General features: G+C 39.5%; 1 protein-coding gene across 1 annotated transcript in view; it reads right to left on the bottom strand.

Annotated features, from left to right (window-relative positions):
* MTA3 (metastasis associated 1 family, member 3) overlaps positions 1–25,196 on the bottom strand; it is a 217,310-nt gene that overhangs the window by 63,409 nt on the left and 128,705 nt on the right. Inside the window, exons 8-9 of the mRNA XM_011978218.1 lie at positions 17,359–17,386; positions 10,837–11,025 (exon numbers count right to left, since the gene is read on the bottom strand). Of these exons, the coding sequence (XP_011833608.1) occupies positions 10,837–11,025; positions 17,359–17,386 (217 nt within the window). The remainder of the gene's footprint in view (positions 1–10,836; positions 11,026–17,358; positions 17,387–25,196) is intronic.

Genomic DNA, 25,196 nt, shown 5'->3' with positions numbered 1-25,196 from the left:
GGAGGGAGAGAGGGAGAAGGAGAGACACTGTTTCTTTGAGAGAAAGGGAAAAGAACAAGAGTCTGTATGGTAATCCAGAGAATTCTGGATCTAATCCGAGACCACCAAGCGAGTACTTTGCGTCTGCAAAAATCACAGTGATATTGGGCTTGGGGCCCAAGTCCTTTAGAAAGTCTTTTTAAGAAAGATGGACACAAACAAGCCCAGACTGTGAAGACTACAATAAATACCTAACTCTTCAATGCTCAAACACTAACGAACATCTACAAGCATCAAGATCATCCGGGAAAACATGACCTCACCAAACAAACTAAATAAGTCAGGAGGGACCAATGCTGGAAAAACAGAGACATGTGACCTTTCAGATAGAGAATTCAAAATAGCTGGCTGGGCACAGTGGCTCATGCCTGTAATCCCAGCACTTTGGGAGGCCACGGCAGGAGGATCACATAAGGCCAGGAGTTCGAGACCAGCCTGGTCAACGTGGCGAAACCCTGTCTCTACTAAAAATACAAAAAAAATTAGCCAGGCATAGTGATGCATGTCTGTAATCGCAGCTACTTGGGAGGCTGAGGCACAAGAATTGCTTGAACCCGGGAGGCAGAGGTTGCAGTGAGCCAAGATCATGCCATTGCACTCCAGCCTGGGTAACAGAACAGGACTCTCTCTGTCTCCAAAAAAAAAAAAAAGAATTCAAGATAGCTGTTTTGAGGAAACTCAAAGAAATTCAAGATAACAGAGAGAAGGAATTCAGAATTCTGTCAGACAAATTTAACAAAGAGATTGAAATAAAAAGAATCAAGCAGAAATTCTTGAGTTAAAAATGCAATTAACATGCTGAAAAAATGCATCAGAGTCATTTAATAGTGGAACTAATTAAGCAGAAGAAAGAATTATTGAGCCTGAAGACAGGTTATTTGAAAATACCCACTCAGAGGAGAGAAAAAAGCAAAGAATAAAACCAATGAAGCCCGCCTACAGGATCTAGAAAATAGCCTTGAAAGAGCAAATCTAAGAGTTACTGGCCTTAAAGAAGAGGTAGAGAAAGAGAGGCAAGAAGATTATTCAAAGGGATAATATCAGAGAACTTCCCAAACCTGGAGAAAAATATCAACATCAATATTCAATAAGGTTATAATCAAACTCCCAAAGGTCAAAGATAAGGAAAGAACCTCAAAAGCAACAAGACAGCAAAAACAAGTAACTTATAACGGAGCTCCTATATGTTTGGCAGCAGACTTCTCAATGGAAACCTTACAGGCCAGGAGAGAGTGGCATGACATATTTAAAGTGCTGAAGGAAAAGACCTTTACCCAAGAATAGCATATCCAGTGAAAATATCCTTCAAACGTGATGGAGAAATAAAGACTTCCTGACAAACAAAAGCTGAAGGATTTCATCAACACTAGACCTGTCCAATTAGAAATGCTAAAGGGAGTTCTTTAATCAGAAAAAAAACCAGATGTCGGTGAGCAAAAGGAAATCATCTGACGGTACAAAACCCACTGGTAATAGTAAGTACACAGAAAAACACATCGAGTATTGTAACACTGTAATTGTGGTATGTAAACTACACTTAAGTCTTAAGTAGAAAGCCTGAATGATGAACCAATCAAAAATAATAACTACAACTTTCCAAGACATAGTACAATAAGACACAGAATCAACAAAAAGTTAAAAAGGGGAATGAAGTTAAAATGCAGTTTTCTAACTATTAGGTTTCAGTGCGTGTGTGTGTGTGTGTGTGTGTGTTTGAGATGTTCCAAGAGGTGATTATTATATATTGCACACCTGTATCAAAATATTTCATAGGCTGTGGTGTCGTGGCTCATGCCTGTAATCCTAGCACTTTGGGAGGCTGAGGCAGGCAGATCACAAGGTCAGGAGATCGAGGCCATCCTGGCCAACATGGTGAAACCCGGTCTCTACTAAAAATACAAAAATTAGCTGGGGCTAGTGGCGGTCGCCTATAATCCCAGCACTTTGGGAGCCCAAGGCGGGCAGGCTGCTTGAAGCCAGGAGTTTAAGACCAGCCTGGCCAACAGTGAAACCCCGTCTCTATTGAAAATAAAAAAATTAGCTGGGCATGGTGGCGCATGCCTGTAGTCCCAGCTACTCGGGAGGCTGAGGCAGGAGAATCACCTGAACCCGGGAGGTGGAGGTTGCGGTGAGCAGAGATTGCACCACTGCACTCCAGCCTGGGTAACAGAGTGAGACTTTGTCTCAAAAAAAAAATTAATTAATTAAATTAAATAAAAATACAAAAATTAGCTGGGGCTGGTGGCGTGTGCCTCTAGTCTCAGCTACTCGGGAGGCTGAGGCAGGAGAATCGCTTGAACCCGGGAGTCAGAGGTTGCAGTGAGCCAAGACTGCGCCACTGCATTCCAGCTTGGCAACAGAGAGAGACTCCGTCTCCCAAAAAAAAAACAAACAAAAATTTAACTTAAAAAAATTTCATGTACCCCATAATTATACATACCTACTATGAACCAGCAAAAACTAAAACTAAAAATTTTTAAAAGAAAAGAAAAATGTTTAAAAAGAAAATGGCTAAGAATTATTCAAACTTAATGGAAAACAAAAAAACAGTTCTAGGATGCTCAGAGAATTATAAATAGAATAATTACAAAGAAAAACACACTCAGGCACATTGTGGAAGTAAAAATGCTAAAAACCAAAAGTAAACAGAAAATTTTGAAGACAAAGAAAAAGAAACATCACATCATAGGAACTTCTCATCAGAAACTAGGTACATCAGATAGAGAGACAACTTTACAGCACTGAAAAAGAAAAGGAAAAAAGTGAATTATATAAAACGTGAAATATGTTTTAAGGAACAGCAGAGTTTTTCAAGCAAAGCTGAATTCACCGTTGTACTGCCATTAAGTGCTTATATTGGAGGAAAGGTTTCAAATAAATGATGTAAGCTTCAATCTCTTTTTTTATTTGTTTGTTTGTTTAATTGAGATAGGGTACTGCTATCCTGTTCAGGCTGGAGTGCGGTAGCTATTCACAAGCATGATCACAGCATGCTGCAGCCTCAAAATCCCAGGCTCGAGTGATCCTCTTGCTTCAGCTTCCCAAGGCCCAAGTAGTTGGGACTACAGGGTGTGTTACCACATCTGTAGCCCTAAGCTTCAATCATAAGATACTAGGAAAAGAAAAAGCAATTACGTCCAAAGCAATATAAAGGAAAGAAGTAATAAAGATACAAGCAGAAATCAATGAAATAGAAAATAGAGCAAAGTCAATCAAGCCAAAAGCTGGGTTTTCTTTGTTTGTTTGTTCGTTTTTTGCAAAGTTCAACAACACTGATAAACTCCTAGCCAGACTGATCAGGAAAAAAGATTTAAAAAACACACAAATTATCAGTATCAGGAACGAGACAGTAGATGTAACTACAAATCCATGCTACAGACCATAAAAGCATAACATGAGAATACTCTAAACTCCTATTATAAACATCTTTATAATAGTAAACTAGACAACTTAAGATAAAAGGGAGAAATACTTTGGAAGACAAACTATCAAAATCACTCAAGAAGAAAGAGGTAACAATAAAAGACCTGTATCTATTAAAGAAAATGACTTCACAGTTTTAAAACCTTCCAAAAGGAGATGACTTCACTAGTGAACTCTATCAAACATTTAAGGAATAAGTTTACACAAACACTTCCAGAAAACAGAAAAGAGAATACTTCCCAACTCATGCTAAGTAGCCATCATTAGCCTGAAATAAAACCAAAAATATTACAATAAAAGGAAATGAAAAGTTCTGTATTAATCATTAACATAGATTCAAAACAACATGCTCCACATAATAAACATGTATTAAGTCTTAGTTTGTCAATTCAAAAAGATAAATTTCAAAAACACAGATGCAAACATGCTTAACAAAATACTGGGAAATCAAATTCAGCATTTTATTAAAACAATGTCTCATGACCAAGTGGAACTGATAGCCAGGAACACTGGTTGTTTTCAACAATCATAACTATGTTATTCACCATATCAAAAGAGATAAACATCCTATAATCACAACTGATGCATAAAACACATCTTACAAAATTTGACATCATTCATGATTTTTTTAAAAAAACTCTCAGAAAATAAGAATAGAAAGGAATTTGCTTGTCATTAAAAGACACATACAAAAATAAAACAAATTACAGTTGATCTCACATGTAATAGTGAAAAAATGAATGAATTTCCCCTAAGATCCCCTAACATCAGAAAAGGATGTTGCTCTTACCATTTCTTTTGAACACTACATTGGAAATACTAGCCAGTGCAATAAGGCAAAATAAATAAAAATAAAAGGCATACAGATGGGAAATAAAAACAAAAACTGCCCTTTATGTGCAGATAGCATAACTATCTATGTAGAAAGTCTCAAAGAATCTACCAAAAAAAACCGACTATAACTACTGCAAGAGATTCACAAGGCTGCAGAGTACAAGGTGAATATATAAAAGCTGCATATTAGGACAGAATGTTACCAAAAAAAAACTTGAATTCAAAATACATAACAAACTCTCAAAATCAACAAACAAAAAAAGCCCTCTTTTAAAATAAGCAGAAGATTTTGAAAACCATTTCACATCAAGGACATATGATGGGCAATGATACACATGAAAAGATGCTTATCATTAGTCTTTACGGAAAACACAAATTAAAACCGAAATGAAATGCTACTACAAACCTATTATAATGGCTTTTTAAAAAATGACAATAATGTGTCAGGTGCAGTGGCTCACGCCTGTAATCCCAGCAACTTGGGAGGTCAAGGAAAGAGGATCACTTGAGCCCAGGAGTTGGAGACCAGCCTGGGCAGCATGGTGAGACCGCATCTATATAAAAAAATAATAATTTTAAAAAAGTTAGCTAGACATGGTAGTACAACATGCCTGTAGTCCCAGTTATGTGCAAGGTTGAGGCCAGGAGGATCACTTGGGCCCAGGAGTTTGAGGCTGCAGTGAGCTATGATCATGCCACATCTGTTTTAGTGGTCCTGTTTCTCTAACTAAATCCTGACTGATAAGCGAACTGTTTTCCAAAGTGGCTGTATCAATTGCATTCAAACTAGCAAAATATGACAGCACAACCTGGAGCCTACAAGGATGGGAAAAACCCTTGTAAGTAGTGACTGCCTTTGACCCTGATGGTATGCATGTTCTGCAGAAACTAAGGCTTTCTTCATGGTGCTAAACACACAAACACACACCTTGCCCTGGAGTCAGAGATGACGAAGGGGGATTCTAGGGAAGACAGAGCAACTGCAGTCCCAACATTGCCTCATGCCAACAAAGTGGGCCAGCAGATAAACGAGAACACATATGAGCTACAAAAATGGCTGGTGCTTCACTTCTGTTCTCCAAATCCTGCACTAGAATTTCTCATGGCCCACCCTAAAGGGCAACATACCGGGAAGGGAATTCTGGAAAACGTGGTTCAGTCTGGCTACACTGATAAGTTATAAAGCTAACAAAGGTAATTTCTTATAAAGTTAGACATACAGTTATCATGTAAGACCCAGCAACCCCATGGCTCATATTTCCCAAGAGAAACAAAAACTTACATTCACTAAAACTAGCATACAAAATGTTTACAGCAACTTTATCCATAATCATCAAAAATCAGAAACAATTCAAATGCCCTTCAACAGGTGAATGAATAAACTGATTGTGGTACATTCACACAATGGAATAGGTAATGAAAATGAACTACTGATATATGCAGCAACACTGATGAATACCAGATGCGTTATGTTAAGTAAAATAAACCAAATTAAAACGTTACATACTACTAAATGATTCTACTTACACAGTGTTCAGACAAAGGCAAAACTATAGGGATGGAGCATAAATCAGTGGTTGCCAGGGTTAGGGCTAGGGTATCGTTGACTATAAAAGGGGAGACTTGACGGAAGAGGTGATGGAACTGTATTGTGTCTTGATTGTGGTGATGAGTTTTGTTTGTTTGTGGAGACAGAGTCTCACTTTATCACCCAGGCTGGAATGCAGTGGTACGATCTTGGCTCACTGCAACCTCTGCCTCCCAGGTTTAAGCAATTCTCGTGCCTCAGCCTCCCAAGTAGCTGGGACTACAGGCATGTGCCACCAGGCCCGGCTAATTTTTGTATTTTTTTGTAGAGATGGGGTTTTGCCATATTAGCCAGCCTGGTCTCAAACTCCTGGCCTCAAGTGATCTGCCCATCTCAGCCTCCCTAAGTGCTTAGATTACAGGTGTGAGCCACCATGCCCAGTCTTTTTTTTTTTTTTTTTTTTTTTGGAGATGAAGTTTTGCTCTATCACCTAGGCTGGAGTGCAGTGGCGTGATCTCAGCTCACTGCAACCTTCACCTCCTGGGTTCAAGTGATTCTCCTGCCTCAGTCTATCGAGTAGCTGGCATTACAGGCCTGCACTACCATGCCCAGCTAATTTTTTTGTATTTTTAGTAGAGATGGGGTTTCACCATGTTGGCCAGGCTGGTCTCGAACTCATGACCTCAAGTGATCCAACCACCTCGGCCTCCCAAAGTGTTGGGATTAGAGGCATGAGCCACTGCGCCCAGACTATTCTTTTTTTTTAAGAGACAGAGTCTCACTATGTTGCCCAGGCTGGTCTTGAGCTCCTGGGCTCAAGCGATCTTCCTGCCTCAGACTCCCAAAGTGCTGAGATTTCAGGTGTGACCCACCACACCCAGCCTGTGGTGATGGTTATGGGAGTATGCATTAATAAAAACTCACAGAACTTTAACTGTAAAAAACTGTAAAGGAGTGAATTTTACTGTGTATAAATTTTGAAACAAGTTAAATTAAGCTTTGGAATAAAGCTATCACTAAACACTAAATATAAAAATATCTATACCCAAATATGTGCCTTCTACACAATTTGTTCTTAAATGTACAAATACACAATAATATATTCATTCACTTGGGAAAACTAAGACACTGGAAGCAGAAAATAATCAATGATCACTTTTGGGTAGTGGGATGAAATCACTTTAAAAAACTCACCATTATGACACAGTTGCTCAGTGCTCAGGTAAAGGTCTAGTATTTAAGCAGAGGAGGCCCAGGAGACTTTTTGTTGCATACACTACCTGACAATTTCTAAAAGGACACTTCTTAAAACTTCATGTCATAAGAAATACATTGCCCCAACAACATCATGTACCTGTGATGGCATTATAGGAAATAACATTATTTGCATTTTATTTTCTAGTAAGTTTATATATTACTTTTTTAAGTATGGAGAGAAAGAGGGGATGATAAGTTTAAAAACACTACCTACCACAAAAAGCACAAAACCCTTTGAGCAGTTTAACACTCTGACATTCTATCCTGTTTCTTTTACTTGACACAAGTAACCAATTCCAGTCTCCAAAATACAACAAATCTAATCCGGACTGGCCTTCCAACAACCACCACCTAGGGGGCAGTCTCCAGGGTTAAAATCCACATTTCCCAGACTCCCTTGCATCTAAGATTCTGGGTATAATTTAGGTTGCACCATAGATGCACTGGCAAGACAGACAGATTTGGTACTAAAGGCACCCTGCTGGTGGGGTTTGAGGGAGAGACAGCACATTGGAGCCACAGACAGAATGGTAGCTTCCTACTTCCTAATGGTTTCTCATCACAGCAAGGACGGCAGTATCCTTAGCTGGCCCATTCTGAAGTGTGACTGTCAAAGTCACAATCTTGGAGGCCCAATCTGATGTGTATTTCTTCATCTTCCCCAGTACTTAATGTTTCAATAAGCTTTCTATTCAAACAAGCTAGGGTAAAACGAAAGAAAAACTAATATATACCATGCTACAAATCTGTAATTTTGTTAGACCATAAAGGCAACAAAAAAATCATCTAACAGTATTATTACTGTTACACTCATTTTCATTGTTAATTTTATCTGATACTGATGCCAGCCTCTATGTTCAAGTATACTGCACTAACCTAGGGTTCACAGAGTTATCTTCTAGTCCTGTGTTAAGTGCCTAGGAGTGCTGAAGTTTCACACCTCAGTGTTTACCTTGCTATCTGCTCTTTTCTCTCTTTACCTATTAGAGACCCAGAGGAAATGCCGGTTAACTCCATCAAGCCTCTCCCACTTTGGCACACTGAATCCTTTTTAATATTCCTATATACTTGTTTATGTACTGAGAGAAATAATTAATTATATTTTACTTGGGGGTATATTTCAATCTCTTGATTTTAACTATGAATTAATTCCTTAAAGCAAGGACCACATTCAATTTTTGTTGCATGCCTAGTGCCTTTTTGCAGGCCTGGCGTGTTACCCGTACTCAGTAAATACCACTAGAACATAGAATAAGGTATTACATTCTGCGCAGGGAAAAGTATTTTCACTTTCGGTGTTTCTCACCTCCTACTCCTTTATCAGATCTGCAGGTTTTATTTATCTTTTTTTTATTATTATACTTTAAGTTCTAGGGTACATGTGCACAACATGCAGGTTTGTTACATATGTATACATGTGCCATGTTGGTGTGCTGCACCCATTAACTTGTCATTTACATTAGGTGTATCTCCTAATGCTATCCCTCCTCTCTCCCCACAATAGGCCCCGGTGTGTGATGTTCCCCTTCCTGTGTTCAAGGGATCTCATTGTTCAATTCCCACCTATGAGTGAGAACATGTGGTGTTTGGTTTTCTGTTCTTGAGATAGTTTGCTGAGAATGACGGTTTCCAGCTGCATCCATGTCCCTACAAAGGACAAGAACTCATCCTTTTTTATGGCTGCTTTATCTTTTTTGAATTTTCATTCAGCCTCACAGTGTAGACTTGAATCACTAGGTTTTATTCTTTGTAATTTCTATGTAGCTGTAGCTCTATTATAACTGTTATATTAATAACATTGCACTATTATGTTATTCTGACCATCTGAAGCTAAAAGCCAATGCATTTTAAATTTTCAACTGCGCATCCTACAAATTTAAATCATGGCATGTAACAAGTTAAGTATGAGTGAAGTTTTGCCAGAAGAACAAATTATCAGTGACACTAACAGTTTTAATTACCATGTCTGGGATTTAATTTATCAACCCATATTGGTAAGTAACAACTTTGTGTCCAACAATTCAGTAAAGATGCAGCAACATAAAAGGCAGGCTACTGACTCACATCAAAAATGTAATAGTCTATAAAGATTCTATTTTTGTAATTTAAAATAAAGGATGACTTCATAGAAAGCTATTTATGAAAATCTCAAATGGAAATTTCACCATTTCAAAGAAACCGTAAGTTTAATTAAAGACAATAAGTCCATAAACACAAAGACAACAGTACATACTATAGTAGACAAGATGACCTGGTATTTACCCCACTGCATGGGGTAAATAAGTGAGGTGATGAATGTGTTAATTGTGGTAATCATTTCACAATGTATATGTATATCAAATCATCATACTGTATACCTTGAAAATATGTATTTTCTACTTGTCAATTATACCTCAGTAAAGCTGAGGGAAAAAAAATTTAATAATAAAAAATATACATAGGATACTCAGGGGTCCCCAATCCCTGGGCCACGAACTGGTTAGGAATTGGGCTGCACAGCAGGAGGTGAGTGGAAAAGCCAGCGAAGCTTCATCTGTATTTATAGCCACTCCCCATTACTCCTATTGGCCCCTGAGCTCTGCCCCGTCAGATCAGCAGCGGCATTAGATTCTCATAGGAGCGCGAACCCTATTGTGAACTGTGCATGCGAGGGATCTAGGTAGCGTACTTCTTATGAGAATCTAATACCTGATGATCTGTCACTGTCTCCCATCACCCCCAGATGGGACTGTCTAGTTGCAGGAAAACAAGCTCAGAAGTCTCACTGATTCTCCATTATGGTGAGACATATAATTATTTCATTATATATGACAATGTAATAATAATAGAAATGTGCACTTGCACAATAAACGTAAAGCACCTGAATCATCCTGAAAGCTCCCTCCACTCCCAGTCCATGGAAAAACCGTCTTCCACAAAACTGGTCCTTGGTGCGAAAAATGTTGGGGATCATTGCTCTGTATCATTAAGAATCAAAGATCAAAAGCCCATAAAACAAATTCTCCTACTGTGCTTGGCAGAGGTCATTTCATTAAGGGTCCGCATCAAATTCAGGCTCAACAATTAGTAAGACAACTAGAAAAATACAGAAAGTTTAAAGCAGAACAACTAGTCTAAAAGCAGATATCAGATTGTTTAGTGCAAATGGTGAGAAGAGCTGACCATATTTTAACTCGGAACTCAGAGAGAGGTAAATAGGATAAATTAATATTGCCAAGGTTTACACCAAGAACACAGGACTTGCTGAGAGTGTGGGGATTTTTTTGTTTTGTTTTGTTTTTGAGATGGAGTCTTGCTCTGCCGCCCAGGCTGCAGTGTAGTGGTGCAATCTTGGCTCACTGAAACCTCCACCTCCCTGGTTCAAGAGATTCTCCTTTCTCAGCCTCTTGAGTAGCTCGGGCTACAGGCGCGCGCCACCACGCCCGGTGAATTTTTTATATTTTCAGTAGAGATGGGGTTTCACCATATTGGCCAGGTTGGTCTCGAACTCCTGACCTCGTGATCCACCCACCTCGGCCTCCCAAAGTCCTGGGATTACAGACGTGAGCCACCATACTCGGCCTGATATTGTGGGTCTTAATACAACTAGTCCTCCGAATAATTATCAATTTCTCCCTTTACAAGACTAGCCTTCATTTTACTTTGAGCAGATAAAAGTTACAAACTTGCTAAATGAATACTGTAAGGTTTACCAGATTTCTAAAACAGAATATTCCCATCTCAACATTTTATTTTACTCATAATTTTCTACTTACAAAATCTTGCCGTATGTCATTGAAGTCTTTGCCATATTTTTCCAGTGCCTCTTCAAATAAGCTAGCTTCAGAGGCTGACCATTCCTCCATTTCATCTCTGCATAAAACAGGTCCTCCGAGTGGTACTAAGACACTAATGGCACTGCTCAAATCATAGCTGTGTCTATACAATGTATCCATAGCGTGAAACTAAAGAAACAAAATGAACAGAAAATATCAACCAGAAATGCAAACATGCTACATTATGTAAGAATAGAAACACTAAAATATATGATGTACTTAATTAACGATATACTTATTTTTAACAAATTTTAAACAGATTATTAAATAATTATTTAAGATATCATTTATTGCTTTAGAAAATGCAGACTTGTACCCTTATCTGGGGGGAGGGGAGCACCGGGTCTCCCTCTATTCTCAGGCTAGAGTGCCGCAGCAGCCTCGACCTTCTGGGCTCAAGCAATCCTCCTGCCTCAGCCTCCTGAGTAACTAGGACTACAGGCATATGCCACTACGCCTGGTTAGTTTTTTTATTTTGTATAGAGACGGGGGTCTCGCTATGTTGCCCAGGCTAGTCTTGAACTCCTGGGCTCAAGTGATCCTCCCACTATAGCCTACAAAACGCTAGGATTAAGTCTCTTTTATTTTTATTTATTTACCTTTTTTTTTTTTTTTTTGACATAGGCTCTTGCTCTGTCACCCATGCTGGAGTGCAGTGGCATGGTCATAGCTCACTGTAACCTTGAAAGTCTAGCCGGTCCACACATGGTGGCTCACACCTGTAATCCCAGCACTTCGAGAAGCCAAGGTGGGAGGATCACTTGAGCCCCCAAGTTTTAAGACCAGTGTGGGCAACATAGTGAGATCCTGTCTCTACAAAAATAAACAATTAGCCAAGCCTGGTTGTGCACGCCTATAGTCCCAACTACTTGGGAGGCTGGGGTGGGAGGATTGCTTGAGCCCAGGAGGTTGAGGCTGCAGTGAGCTGTGACTTATGCCACTGCACTCCAGCCTGGACAACAGAGTGACAGCCTATCTCAAAAAATAAAAATTAATAAAAATATCAAAGTCACTTCAGCTCTTGTGCAAGGTATACAGCACAGCCATCCTTGACCAGGGAAACATATACAGATTATGTATCAGAGAGTGAGAAAAAAATATTCTCAGGTTGGGTTAAGGAATCATGTACTAAGATGGAAAGAAAGCAATGGAACACAGTATGATGTTTAAGACAAAATTATAAACATGCTGCACAGAAAAAGCAAAACAAAACAAAGTTACATATTCATGTTAATATGGTAACTTGGTTGAGGTTGTAGAAGACAAAGAATAGATGGCCAGGCTTGCTTGGAACAGCAAGGCCACTGTGGGTTTCTTATATATTCCAAGGGAGAGTGATTTGAAGCACAATTTGAAAGGAGAAAAGATAGAAGACACAATCACTGTAACGTTGAACTCCTGGGCTCAAGGTTACTTTTGCAAAAGTAACTTAGGTCTAGCTTACTTAAAAAGCATTTTCTGGCCAGACACAGTGGCTCACGCCTATAATCCCAACACTTTGGGAGGCCAAGGTGGGCAGAACGCTGGCACCCAGGACTTCAAGACCAGCCTGGGCAGCACAGTGAAACCCCATCACAAAAAAAGAAAAAAACAGGCATGGTGGCACATTGCCTGTAATCCCAGCTACTCAGGAGTCAGAGATGAGAAAATCACTTGAGCCCAGGAAGGTAGAGGCTGCAATGAGCTGAGATCGTGCCACTGCACCCCAGCCTGGGCAACAGAATGATGCCCTATTGTTTAAAAAAGAAGGCATTTTCCTCCAATCAGAACAATAACTAGGTTCTAAAACTTAAAGTTTTGAAAAACCTTTTATTTTATTTTCCTACTGGAAAGAGAGTCATTCACAGCATGTACATACATGTACTTGTATGTATAACAGGAAAACTGAAAAACAGCACAATCAGCTCTGCCTATGTTGCAGATTAGCACATAGGTGCTGCAAAGTGATCTAACTCTTGCCCAAATGAGAACTAGTTCTGTTTTTCTCCCCACCTCTCAACCCCACCCAGACTTTCTAACACATGAACTTCAAGTCTTGCACCTTTTACACAATGTATCTCTTGCTATTTATTAAAAATTTCACAAATGGGGATAGCTTCACTTCTATGCAACAATAGAACTCTTAAAAATTTAGCTTTTGGCATAAGTTGTGCATCTCCAAGCCCGCTACCAGTCAAGGTCTCAGTGCCAGCTATGTCACTGCAGCTGTCACTATGGCCCATGAGAACACTGCTAACTCCAAGATCAAGCAGTTCTGGAGGTGCTTAGGGCTCCGGGGTGCTGAATGAAGGTGCTGGTAGCCTTAGAAAAGAACCAGAGAAACCTAATACTGCTTTGGTTTTTTAAAGCATCACTTAGGAGTTGCTACCCCAGAAAATCCAGAAATAGAACTGCTTTCCCTAGAATTGACAGAAATGAAAGATAAATATGAACCACCACAGGTGAAGTGTGCAGGATAGAATTCTTCTCAGTTGAAAAGACACTAAAAAATGGTTTTGTATAACTTGAATAGTTTGTATACTACATAATCTTTGCTAGATAGATGCTACAGAATTCTTTTAATATGTTACATTCACCTATCACACTTTACTATTATAAACACACTTAGAATCATCTATAAATACTCAATATAAATTGTTTTGAATCTTAAAGCAGAAGAATCCAAAGTGAGAAAAAAAAAAAAAAAAAAAAACTAAACACATCCATCTAATTCATTACCCTAAAAGATATTCTGTTTATTAGTCTGATGAGGAATGATGGTGCTGTTTGTATTTTTGCCAATGAAGTTTAGCATGGAGGTAATCCTTGGTGTAGCTTAAAAAATGAGCACAGGTACAGCCATTCTTTTAAATGAAGAGGGCACTGTTGTTTATATTTCCTGTAGGCAGCTGGAGAGATCTGTGTGTCACAAGATGCTTCTGCATGGGTTCCCATTAATTTTCTCTTCTTGTTTATATAATGTGGAACAAATAACTCTGCTTTGCCACCATTGTGCCTTAGGTAACTGTGTGTGCCAGTCAGAAATCTGACACCACGTTTTCCTTCTAGGCTATCATGCCCTATCCGATCATCTTTCCTTGCTTCGCTCTGTGCTTTAGTGAAGCCTAGTTGCACATTGGCCTTTCTGTGCTGTTTTCAATTCGCTTAATGATAGCAGTTACACCAAATGTAACTTATATAACTTTAAACAGAATCACACTGTTCCCTGCCTTACTTAGTTGCTTAGTTGAGCACAGAACAAAGGCAACATAAAATCTGCGGTTCACGCACAAGTTGGGATGAGAAGGGGAGTGAGCCATAATATCATGGAAAATTATACTTTCTAAGTATAATCGCAGTGATATTTCTCTCAAAGTATTTTTCTAGCCTTGAATTCATTTTACCTTCATTATTCCTGTGAAGTAGGTAGGGCAAGTACAAGGGGAAGTTGGGTGCTGAATTTTTAGGTCAAAGACTGATATTAATACAAAGTATTTGCTAACTGTAGAACCTGGGGCACCACATCAGTTAACTGCTGAGACTCACTTTCCTTGTTTGTTAAATGAGAAAAATATCCGTGCTGCCTACCTCAGAGGCCTGTGAGGGTCAAATGAGAATGTATGTGAAAGATCTTTTCTTATTTGTATTTTTAAAAAAATACCTTTTAAGTGATCCCTCATTATCTGGTAGGAGACTGTAGGAGAGCTCAAATATCAACAAATATCTATTAAAGTGAAAACATTATTAGCAAAAGTATGCACTAATATGTATATATATGTACATATACACACACACACACAGTGATGTTATTAACCAAGATAATAATAAGTGTATAGATTATGAATTTGTTCACAGAGTAACAGCAGTATTTAGAACATGTAAACATGTTTAGGTACAGTAAATAAATGCTTTAACAAGGGTTGACATCTCACTTAAAATCAATCATTGGTGCTGGATGCAGTGGCTCACACCTGTAATCCCAGCACTTTGGGAGGTCAATGCAGGCAGATCACCTGAGGTCAGGAGTTTGAGACCAGCCTGGCCAATATGGTGAAACTCCGTCTCTACAAAAATTAGCTGGGTGTGGTGGCAGTCACCTGTCATCCCGGCTACTAAGGCTGCCCCTGAGGCAGGGGAATTGCTTGAACCCAGGAGGCAGAAGTAGCAGTGAGCTAAGATCATGCACTCCAGTCTGGGTGACAGAGTGAGACTCCGTCAAAAAGAAAAAAAAAAAATCATTGGATTCCACAAAATAAAACTAGGGATTTCATGATCAATTTCCTAGTTATAATCACAGCAAAGGCCACTGGCCACACGTAGTCTTTTGTTGCTAGTGTCACAACCATGGAACAATTGACTTCCAATTTTCAAGTGAACTTCCTCTCACTCTTCTGCAGCAGAGGTTGGGGGAAAAAAAAAAGAATTGAACTTGGTTCTTCAGCTTTTGCTCTGCAAATTTCAGAATCAGCTAAATTCTGTAACTAACCTCACTAGACAGACTGTGCAGTTTAGCTGTATGTACTTTTACACACTTTTACATCAACTCTGAAAATAATGAAGTAGATCCCATTATTCATGAGTTTACTTTCCAAGGTTTCAGTTACCCATAGTCAAGTGCAGTCTGAAAATAGATGAATATAGTACAATAAGATGTTTGTGTGTGTGAAAGAGAGACAGAGAGGGAGCACACTGTATTAGTCTGTTTTCATACTGCTGATCAAGACATACCTGAGACTGGGCAATTTACAAAATAAAGAGGTTTAATGGACTTACAGTTCCACACGGCTGGGGAGGCCTCACAATCGTGGTGGAAGGCAAGGAGGAGCAAGTCACATCTTATGTGGATGGCAGCAGGCAAAAAGCAAGAGGTTGTGCAGGGAAACTCCCATTTTTAAAACCATCAGGACCAAGTACGGTGGCTCACATCTGTAATCTCAGCACTTTGGCAGGCCAAGGTAGGTGGATTGCCTGAGCTCAGGAGTTTGAGACCACCCTGGACAACATGGTGAAGCCCCGTCTCTACTAAAATACAAAAAATTAGCCAGGCATGGTGGCACGTGCCTGTAATCCCAGCTACTCAGGAGGCTGAGGCAGGAGAATCACTTGAACCTGGGAGGTGGAGGTTGCAATGGGTCGAGATTGCGCCACTGCACTCCAAAAAAAAAAAAAATCTCAAAAAAAAAATAACCAGGCACAGTAGCTCACGCCTGTAATCCCAGCACTTTGGAAGGCTGAGGCAGGCAGACCACGAGGTCAGGAGATCGAGACCATCCTGGCTAACATGGTGAAACCCTGTCTCTACTAAAAATACAAAAAATTAGACAGGCGTGGTGGTGGGCACCTGTAGTCCCAGCTACTCTGGAGGCTGAGGCAGGAGAATGGCATGAACTCGGGAGGTGGAGTTTGCAGTGAGCCGAGATCGCACCACTGCACTCCAGACTGGGTGACAGAGCAAGACTCCGTTTCAAAAAAAAAAAAAGACAAAACCGAAAGATTGAAACATATTAAAAAATGCTAACATTCCTCAAAATGAAAATAATGTATCTTTTTCTTTTGAGACAGGGCCTCACTCTGTTGCTCAGGTTGGAGTGCAGTGGCATGATCTCAGCTCACTGTAACATCTGCCTCCTGGGCTCAAGTGATCCTCCCACCTCAGCCTCCCAAATAGCTGGGACTACAGGTACATGCCACAATGCCCAGCTAATTTTTGTATTTTCAGTAGAGACAGAGTTTTGCCCTGTTGCCGGGGCTGGTCTCTAACTCTTGGACTCAAGTGATCCGCCTGCCTTGGCCTCCCAAAATGCTGGGATTACAAGCATGAGCCACTGCACCCAGCCAAAAGAAATTTTTATAATTAACAGGGGCCCTGAAACCAGTCACAGAATTAAGTGCATTTTTCTCAGCTGATACTACACCAACCACTCAAATCGTGAATGGATTTTCAGTTTTGTGTTCATGTTAAATAAATGAAATTGCTTTTCTTATGAGTACTTTTTTAAATGATGATGGGCTGTTACCTAATAAGGCTTCAAAGAACTGAAGTAGTATATTAGCCTTCACCAAGTGATTATGACAAAAAGTGATTATATTCGTTGTTTCAAAGATTCTACTCTTTAGTGTTCAGTTTGTGTTCCTGAACACTGAAGGAATCATTTGCTTTCAGAGGAGAAGCTCCCGTACTGTCTCAAATCAAATGAGAAAGAATACATTAGAATTACTGCTGACCAGGAGCTATGAAACCTCCAAAGCGCACATTTATACCACAGACCAAAGGAGAGTACAGCAAAGGTCAGAATGTGTAGAAAGTAAACACTCATCAGGTGTGTACACTCTGGAGTTACTAGGAAATAATTCCTTTGAAACTGATCAACTTCATAAAGGAAACCAGAGGATCATATTATGTGTCAGAAGTCCATGCAAACCTCATCTTTCTGATACACACAGAAGTTTCTTTTGAATGGACTTTATGTAGTCTAATCTTACCCTTAAGAGCTTTACATGAATACAGTTTCTGTAACAGAAGAGACAAAATCCAGTAGAAAAGATGTAGGGTAAATAAAGAAAACAAGCTAAGACAAGACACAGTCACATAACACAGGACCAAAGACTTGTGGTTATATTATCAGTAAGGTAATACAAATTTGAAATGCCAGAGAAGTTTGAAAAAATGAACAACTAATTGATTGTGAGAGAAGGCGGAATAATTATTTTCTAACTGGAGAAGAGCAGAAGGGAAGCTGTTGAGACACTGGTAATGTTCTTTACCATCTAGTGATGGTTATACGAATATATACACACGTAAAAATGTTTACATTGTGTAACAAACTGTAGGGCACTCTATATATGTTACCATATGTACACCTCAACTTAAAATAAGAAAAAGAATTTTGAGGCTGGGTGTGGTGGCTCACACCTGTTAATCCCTGCACTTTAGGAGGCCAAGGCAGGCGGATCACGAGGTCAGGAGTTTGAGATCAGCCTGGCCAACAGAGTGAAAGTCCATCTCTACTAAAAATACAAAAATTAGCCGGGTGTGGTGGCACGCACCTGCAGTCCCAGCTGCTCAGTAGGCTGAGGCAGGAGAATCGCTTGAACTCGGGAGGCGGAGATTGCAGCGAGCAGAGACCGTGCCATTGTACTCCAGTCTGGGTGACAGAGTGAGACTTTGTCTCCAAAAAAACAGAAAAGAAAAGAAAAGAAATAGTTGGCCAGGTACATTAGCTCAGGCATGTAATCCCAGAGCTTTTGAGAGGCCTTGGGAAGCCAAGGCAGGAGTTCAAGACCAGTCTCAGCATTAATTTTTTAATTTTAAAATTTAATTAATTAAAAAATTTTAATTAGCTGAGCACAGAGTTGAGTGCCTATATTTAAAAAAAAAAAGAAAAAGAAAACTAGGCCAGGTGCAGTAGCTCACGCCTCTAATCCCAGCACTTTGGGAGGCCAAGGCAGGCAGATCATGAAGAGATCAAGACCATCCTGGCCAACACGGTGAAACCCCGTGTCTACTAAAAATACAAAAATTAGCTGGGTGTGAAGGCGCGTGCCTGTAGTCCCAGCTACTCGGGAGGCTGAGGCAGGAGAACTGCCTGAAACCAGGAAGTAGAGGTTGCAATGAGCTGAGATCGGGCCACTGCACTCCAGCCTGGTGACAGAGTGAGACTCCGTCTCAAACAAATAAACAAACAAACAAAAAACAAGAAGAAGAAAACTAAACTAAAAGTCTTCCCTCCAGATTAAATACTTTGCAAAGATACCATGTTTTCAATAGAGATACCAATACACATTGCACGATCCATTCAAATCTAAATTGTAAAAATCATAAGAAACCCAGCACAAGCTGTTCTCTCTGCCAAAAAGCAGTGAAGGTGTTGTCACATTTCATCTCATTCATAACAGATGGAGATGACAAAAAGCAGTATTTTAGGAGAAAGACTGACAAGGAAATCTTGGCAGTGGAATTCTCATCTTTTGTTAAGCAGAACCACACTATGGGTAGATTGGACTATTGTTCAGCAAATATTCACTCCCTACCCCACACCTCCACAGGAGAGTATTCTTCCATTCCACTGAGGTTGGGCTTGGCCATGTGACTTGCTTGGCAAACAGGATGTTAGGATATGTAACATAACCGAGCCTTGACAAGTGTTTGCACATTTGGCCTTGCCCCCTTGTGCTACTGAGTTTTGTCCATGGAGGATGACAAATACGTGGAGCAGATCTGGACCCAACCTATAGCTTGGCACCTACATCAGAGCCCAGTCTAGTTCAGCAGAATCCCAGACAATCTGCAGATGAGTGTATCAGAAATTAATGCTTGTTGTTATAAGCCACCGAAATTTGGGCAGTGTAATAGATGTGTTTTCCTCTTTGAGAATAAAGAACTTAATTCACCCAGTTGCCAGAAGTGTTGTGAACAAGACAGTCCTCAGCTGCTGATCTTTTTTGGAATTATTTCAATTCAAGAACAATTCATCGTGAAAGTCCACCCACCCTTCCTGGAGCAACCTGCATCCAATAATGCAGGGCTGTAAAGGCCCAGCTTTTCACCCTGATTTGGGATGCCACAAATTAGCTGGAGTCAGCTGAGGCTGAGGTGGACTGTATCCACCTCCTCCCACTAGCCAATCCTGCCTCCTTCCCTCTTATTCCACAAGTGTTGATCCCAACGGTAATCCCTAATAAATTTCCCGCATAAAAACTGCTATCAGAATCTGCTTCCAGAGAACCCAACTGTAAATGTTAAAGAACCAACTTTAATACTGTAAAATGCAGTATTATGACAACAGCTAACTGATACACATATACTATATTCAATACTAACTACAAATGCTCTGCAACTTACGGCTATGTCCCAACAAACTCATCATAGGTTGAAAATATCATAAGTCAAAAATGCATTTAATACCCTGAAAAACCCATTGTAAAAAACAAAACAAAACAAAACAAAAATTGTTAAGTTGAACATCCTAAGTCAAGGGCCATTTGTATTGATTTGTTCAGTTACAATTTCACAAAAACTTCACATATACACCTCCTACAGGAATTACAACATTCAGAATATCACATCTATTTAAAAATTAACGACCACATGGTTTTTTCCCAAGCAGAGGAAGATTATAATAAACTCTCATGAGTAAACCTCAAACTGATATGGACTAAGTTTTTCATATGCAGGTCTGGTGCAGGGGCCCACACTTGTAATCCCAGCACTTTGGGAGGTCAAGCGGGGGGTGGATCACTTGAGGCAGGAGTTCAAGCCCAGCCTGGCCAACATGGCAAAACACCATTTCTGCTAAAAATACAAAAATTAGTTGGGCATGATGGTGTGTGCCTGTAATCCCAGCTACTTGGGAGGCTGAGGCAGGAGAATCACTTGAACCCGGGAGGCAGAGGTTGCAGTGAGCTGAGATTGCACCACTGCACTCCAGCCTGGGTGACAGGGCCAAACTCCGTCTCAAAAAAAAAAAAAGTTTTTTATATGTAAAAAAGTGTGCCATCCACTTTCAATTTTTGCTTTAATGCATAGATGTAACAAAATCTTCATCCAACAAACTTGCTAAGACTTAGCTGGCATTCACTCAAATCAACCTAACAGACACCCTGAGTCATGTTCTTGTGTGTACCTTTTGATCACTTTTTTTTTTTTTGGAGATGGAGTCTTGCTCTGTGGCCCAGCTAGAGTTCAGTGGCGCAATCTCAGCTCACTGCAATCTCCACCTCCCAGGCTCAAGAGATTCTCGTGCCTCAGCCTCCTAAGCAGCTGGGATTACAGGCACCCACCACCATACCCGGCTAATTTTTTGTATTTTTAGTAGAGACAGGGTTTCACCATGTTAGCCAGGCTGGTTTCGAACTCATAGCCTCAAGTGATCCACCTGCCTCGGCCTCCCAAAGTGCTAGGATTACAGGCATGAGCCACCGCACCTGGCCTACTTTTTTTTTTTTTTAAATAGAGAGGAGGACTTACTATGTTGACTCAGGCTGGTCTCAAACTCCTGGCCTCAAGCTTTTAAATGATCGTCCCACCTCAGCCTCCCATGTACCTGTGATTACAGGTGTACACCAACATACCTGGCTCTTTTTTATTATTATCACAAGAAAGCTACAGGCGACAATAGGTCACAGTGACCCCATGTCCCTAGATGTCACTTCCAAACTTACTATGAGCGTAATAAAAAGTTATTGCCACCTGGCTGTGATTCTTGGCACAAACCAGACAAATATATGAAAACAACTGTGTGAAGACACTGGAGAACCAATACAGGCAAGGAGAGGTGACGATCCCTCTGAAAAGTGTAATAGTTGAGCTTCCACACTGACCTTGGCCTTTATCATGAGGATACTATCTAGACTGCTATATGGTGAAATACAGCCAAACAGCAAGTTTCCTTTTTCACTAGTCTGATGTGACAAGAATCAGAACTTGATGTTGCCAGAGTCAGTAAGGCCCAGGGACAAAATACTGGGGAGGATCCTATTCCAGGCCCTAATGGAAATCTCAAGACATGGAAAAAATTGGTAGCACACATGTTCTCTGACCATATTCTCAAAGGCAATTAAAATAGGTGGATGAGCCACACTTCCTTCTAAATTAACTCACAAGTTAAATTAAAAATTACAAGGCAAATTAGCAAATATTTAGAACCAAATGATAATAAAAATACTACATACTAAAAGATATATGCTACAGTCAAGGTGATAACTAGAGGGACATTTACAATCTTATATGTTTATCATGAAAAGTAATGAATTTTAAAAAGGTCTTTAAAGGGCTAGCAAAAGAATATCAGAGTAAACCTAAAGAAAAGCAGAAGAAAATAAGAGTAAAAATAAATAGAATATGTACCATGTTTTTAAATTAACAAAATTAAGTTCCCATTCTTTTAGATAACTAATAAAGAAACATCAGGTAAAACAATCAAGAAAAAAAAGGGGATGTGATACATATAAATGATAACAAGAATGAAAGTCTATTTGTAACTACAAATATAGCAAACTTTTAAAATATTATAAAAATTATGTTAACAAATTTGAAAATTTAGGGGGAAATACATAATCTCCTAGATGGACATAACTGACCAAAATGGACTTAAGTAGAACAAAAATTTATTCTAATTATAAATCAAATTATAACCATAACCCACAATGAAGGACATTCTACAAAATAAGCGGCCTGCGTTCTTCAAAATACCATGGTCGTAAAACACAAAGAAAGACTAAAGAGTCGTTCAGGAATGAAGGAGACTACGAAGATACAACAACTAAATGTCATAAGTGATTCACAAGGAGATCTTGGGCCAGAATTTTTTTTCTTTTGCCATAAAGAACATTACTGGGACAACTAACAAATCCGAATAAAGTCTCTAGATTAGACAATAGTATTGTAACAAGGTTAATTTCCTAAGTCTGATTATTATACTGAACTAATATATGAGAATATCCTTGGTTTTTATTTTTAGGAAATACTCTCCCAAATATTTAGCAGTAGAGGGACATTTATTCTGAAATTTTACTTTCAAACTCTAACACCATATATATATTATTAGTTCTTGAGTTTATGGGAGGCCATTATTTTGTTCTGAGCTCCTGCACTAGGCCCCAGCAGATCAGACTAAAAGGCAGTCACCTGTGCTAAGTGCCAAGATTCACAGCAACCAATCAGAAGGGGCCAGTTTACCTGAGTAGGCATAAGGAAGTCCCCTCTATTTTAAGGAAATCAACTTTGAAATAACCAATCTGCTTCTTGTTCCCTGTTTCTGCTTTTCTTCAGCCCTTTTCTGTCTATAAAGCCAACCACCTCTGCTAAGCTCATCAGAATGCTCGTTCTACTTTATAGATAGAATACATGAAAGCCAATTAGATGCTTAAACTAAATTCTATAATTTGTGTCTTTTGACAATAATAATAATAATAAAGGAAATGTGGTAAAGATGGTAACAACTGGGGAATCTGGATGATGTGAATACAGGAAGTCTTTGCACTATTTTTGTATTATCACAAAATACCAAGTTTTAAGATTTTTTTTTCTTTGTTTTTTTTTTTTTTTTTTGAGACGGAGTTTCGCTCTTGTTGCTGGCATGCAATGGCACAATCTCAGCCCACTGCAACCTCTACCTGGGTTCAAGCAATTCTCCTGCCTCAGCCTCCCAAGTCGCTGGGATTACAGGCATGTGCCACCACGCCCAGCTAATTCTTTGTGTTTACCAGAGATGGGGTTTCACCATGTTGGTTTCACCATGTTGGTCAGGCTGGTCTCGAACTCCTGACCTCAGCTGATCTACTTGCCTTGATCTCACGCCTGGATTACAGGCATGAGCCACCATGTCCAGCCATGCCCCACTATGCCCAGCCAGTTTTAAGAAATTATAACCACAAGACTTCCACTAACTCATGCTTGTAAATACAAATCTTTCCACCAATTATCCTAGACAAAGTTGCTAAAACAATTCTCTATTTCTCCCAAGTTCAAATCTACAGTGCTTTCCTGATGTTTCCTATATTCATGTGAAATTTGTAGGAGAAAAAGTAAAGTAAAAGGCTGTATTTACCCCAAAAAAGAAAAAAAAACTCATTAAAGCTTAAATTTAAAAGGAAAAGATGGATTAATAGACCATAACACACACAAACAATTCTCCTAGGATAGTCTGCAGCGTCTCCACACTCATCTGTAATAGATCATCAACAAAAAGACATGTGTGTAATGTAGAATATTATTGCCTTAATGATGTATTTAGCAGGAAGAAAAATTTCATGTTTCCTATTTTTTAATGCAGTGCTAGTCCATTAGTACTAATTCTAATTTTATAGCCTTGGAAACATGAACAGTACCCATCATAAGTTTTTCATGAGTTTTTAAAAGTTATATGGATCCCCATCAATTTTATGTCCATTTTGAAGTCTAGACTTCTAACATAAGTTGATACCTAAAATGCTAATCAAAAGATTTATATTTTCTGGCCGGGCACAGTGGCTCACGCTTGTAATTCCAGCACTTTCGGAGGCTAACGTGGGCAGATCACTTTGAGGTCAGGAGTTTGAGACCAGCCTGGCAAACATGGTGAACACCCCATCTCTGCTAAAAACACAAAAATTAGCTGGGGGCAGGGGTGCTTATAATCCCAGATACTCAGGAGGCTGAGGCAGGATAATCACTTGAACCCAGAAGGCAGAAGTTGCAGTGAGCCAAGAACTAACCACTGCACTCCATTCTGGGTGACAGAGCGAGACTCCCTCCCCAAAAAAAAAAAAACAGGAAAAAAGTCTGTATTTTCTGCTGTGGCTTCTAAACTATCCTCAATTCCCAGTACCCACAGGCCCTAAATGAAACAAGACTCACAAACAAACAGAATGAAGTACATGATTGATGACTGATGGCTAGCATTTTTATAAAGCGTTAATATCTGAAGAATAATAATACTGTTAAGTCAACTTTCCCTCATCCAAAAAATAAACTGTTTTTTCTAAGTTATTCTTGATGGTAAAATTTTTATTGAAAAAAATTATAGCTTGTTTTAAGGGGAAGGTTATATGAAAGATTATGTTAACAGCCTTCGTTCACCACTTTTACAGTGACTTCTTGTAATAATTATATGAAATGGTATGGCTGGTTAATCATAGCCTAATGACCATATTCAAACTTGATAATCTACTAAAATAATAAATACGGCATGATAAAATACCTATCAGACAATCAATAAAGCTATAAAATCAGAAGTAAATGAGGTTCAACAAAGACTGTGGGTGAAAAAGACAAATGCATCATTGTCATCTTCTCAACAATAACAACTAATATTTATTGAGCTCTAACACCGTGCCAGATACTGCTCTGAACACTTTACAAGTAATTATCTCAATTCATCCTCAAGTTGATGTCACCTGGGAACTCAGTCAGAGGCAGCCTTTTTCCGAGGCTGGAAGATCACAGGGGTCTTATTCAGGACCCTGAGGCACTGCCTGCTTTCACTCCCAGTAAGGGCAGGGCCTCTATGCGGCCTCAAGAGCCAGAAGGGCCCAATGTTTGCAAACATTACCTAAAATGAAGGTACATAAACTGCTGAATCAATCAGTCAGTTGTCTTCCAGCCAACCTGCGCAGCTAATGTTGTAGAGAGCTCTAAGTCCTCCACAGAATCCAGGGCCCCCCAAAAAAGAGCCCCAGAAGATCCCCAAATGCCTCTACTTTGAGGAGTCACTGCAGTTCCATTGAGTTCTGAATCCTTGGTTACACGTATCAGCGACTCATAGAGTGTGGCTGCACTCCCTCTTCCTGCCCATCCATAACCCTCCTGAAGCAGAGCAAGGAGGTTTTATTATTACTACCAC

The sequence above is a fragment of the Mandrillus leucophaeus genome, unplaced genomic scaffold (genome assembly GCF_000951045.1).
Source record: "Mandrillus leucophaeus isolate KB7577 unplaced genomic scaffold, Mleu.le_1.0 Scaffold190, whole genome shotgun sequence".
Taxonomy (NCBI): Eukaryota; Metazoa; Chordata; class Mammalia; order Primates; family Cercopithecidae; genus Mandrillus; species Mandrillus leucophaeus.
The sequence above is the reverse complement of the archived record's forward strand: the minus strand, read 5'-3'. Positions and strand labels throughout refer to the sequence as shown.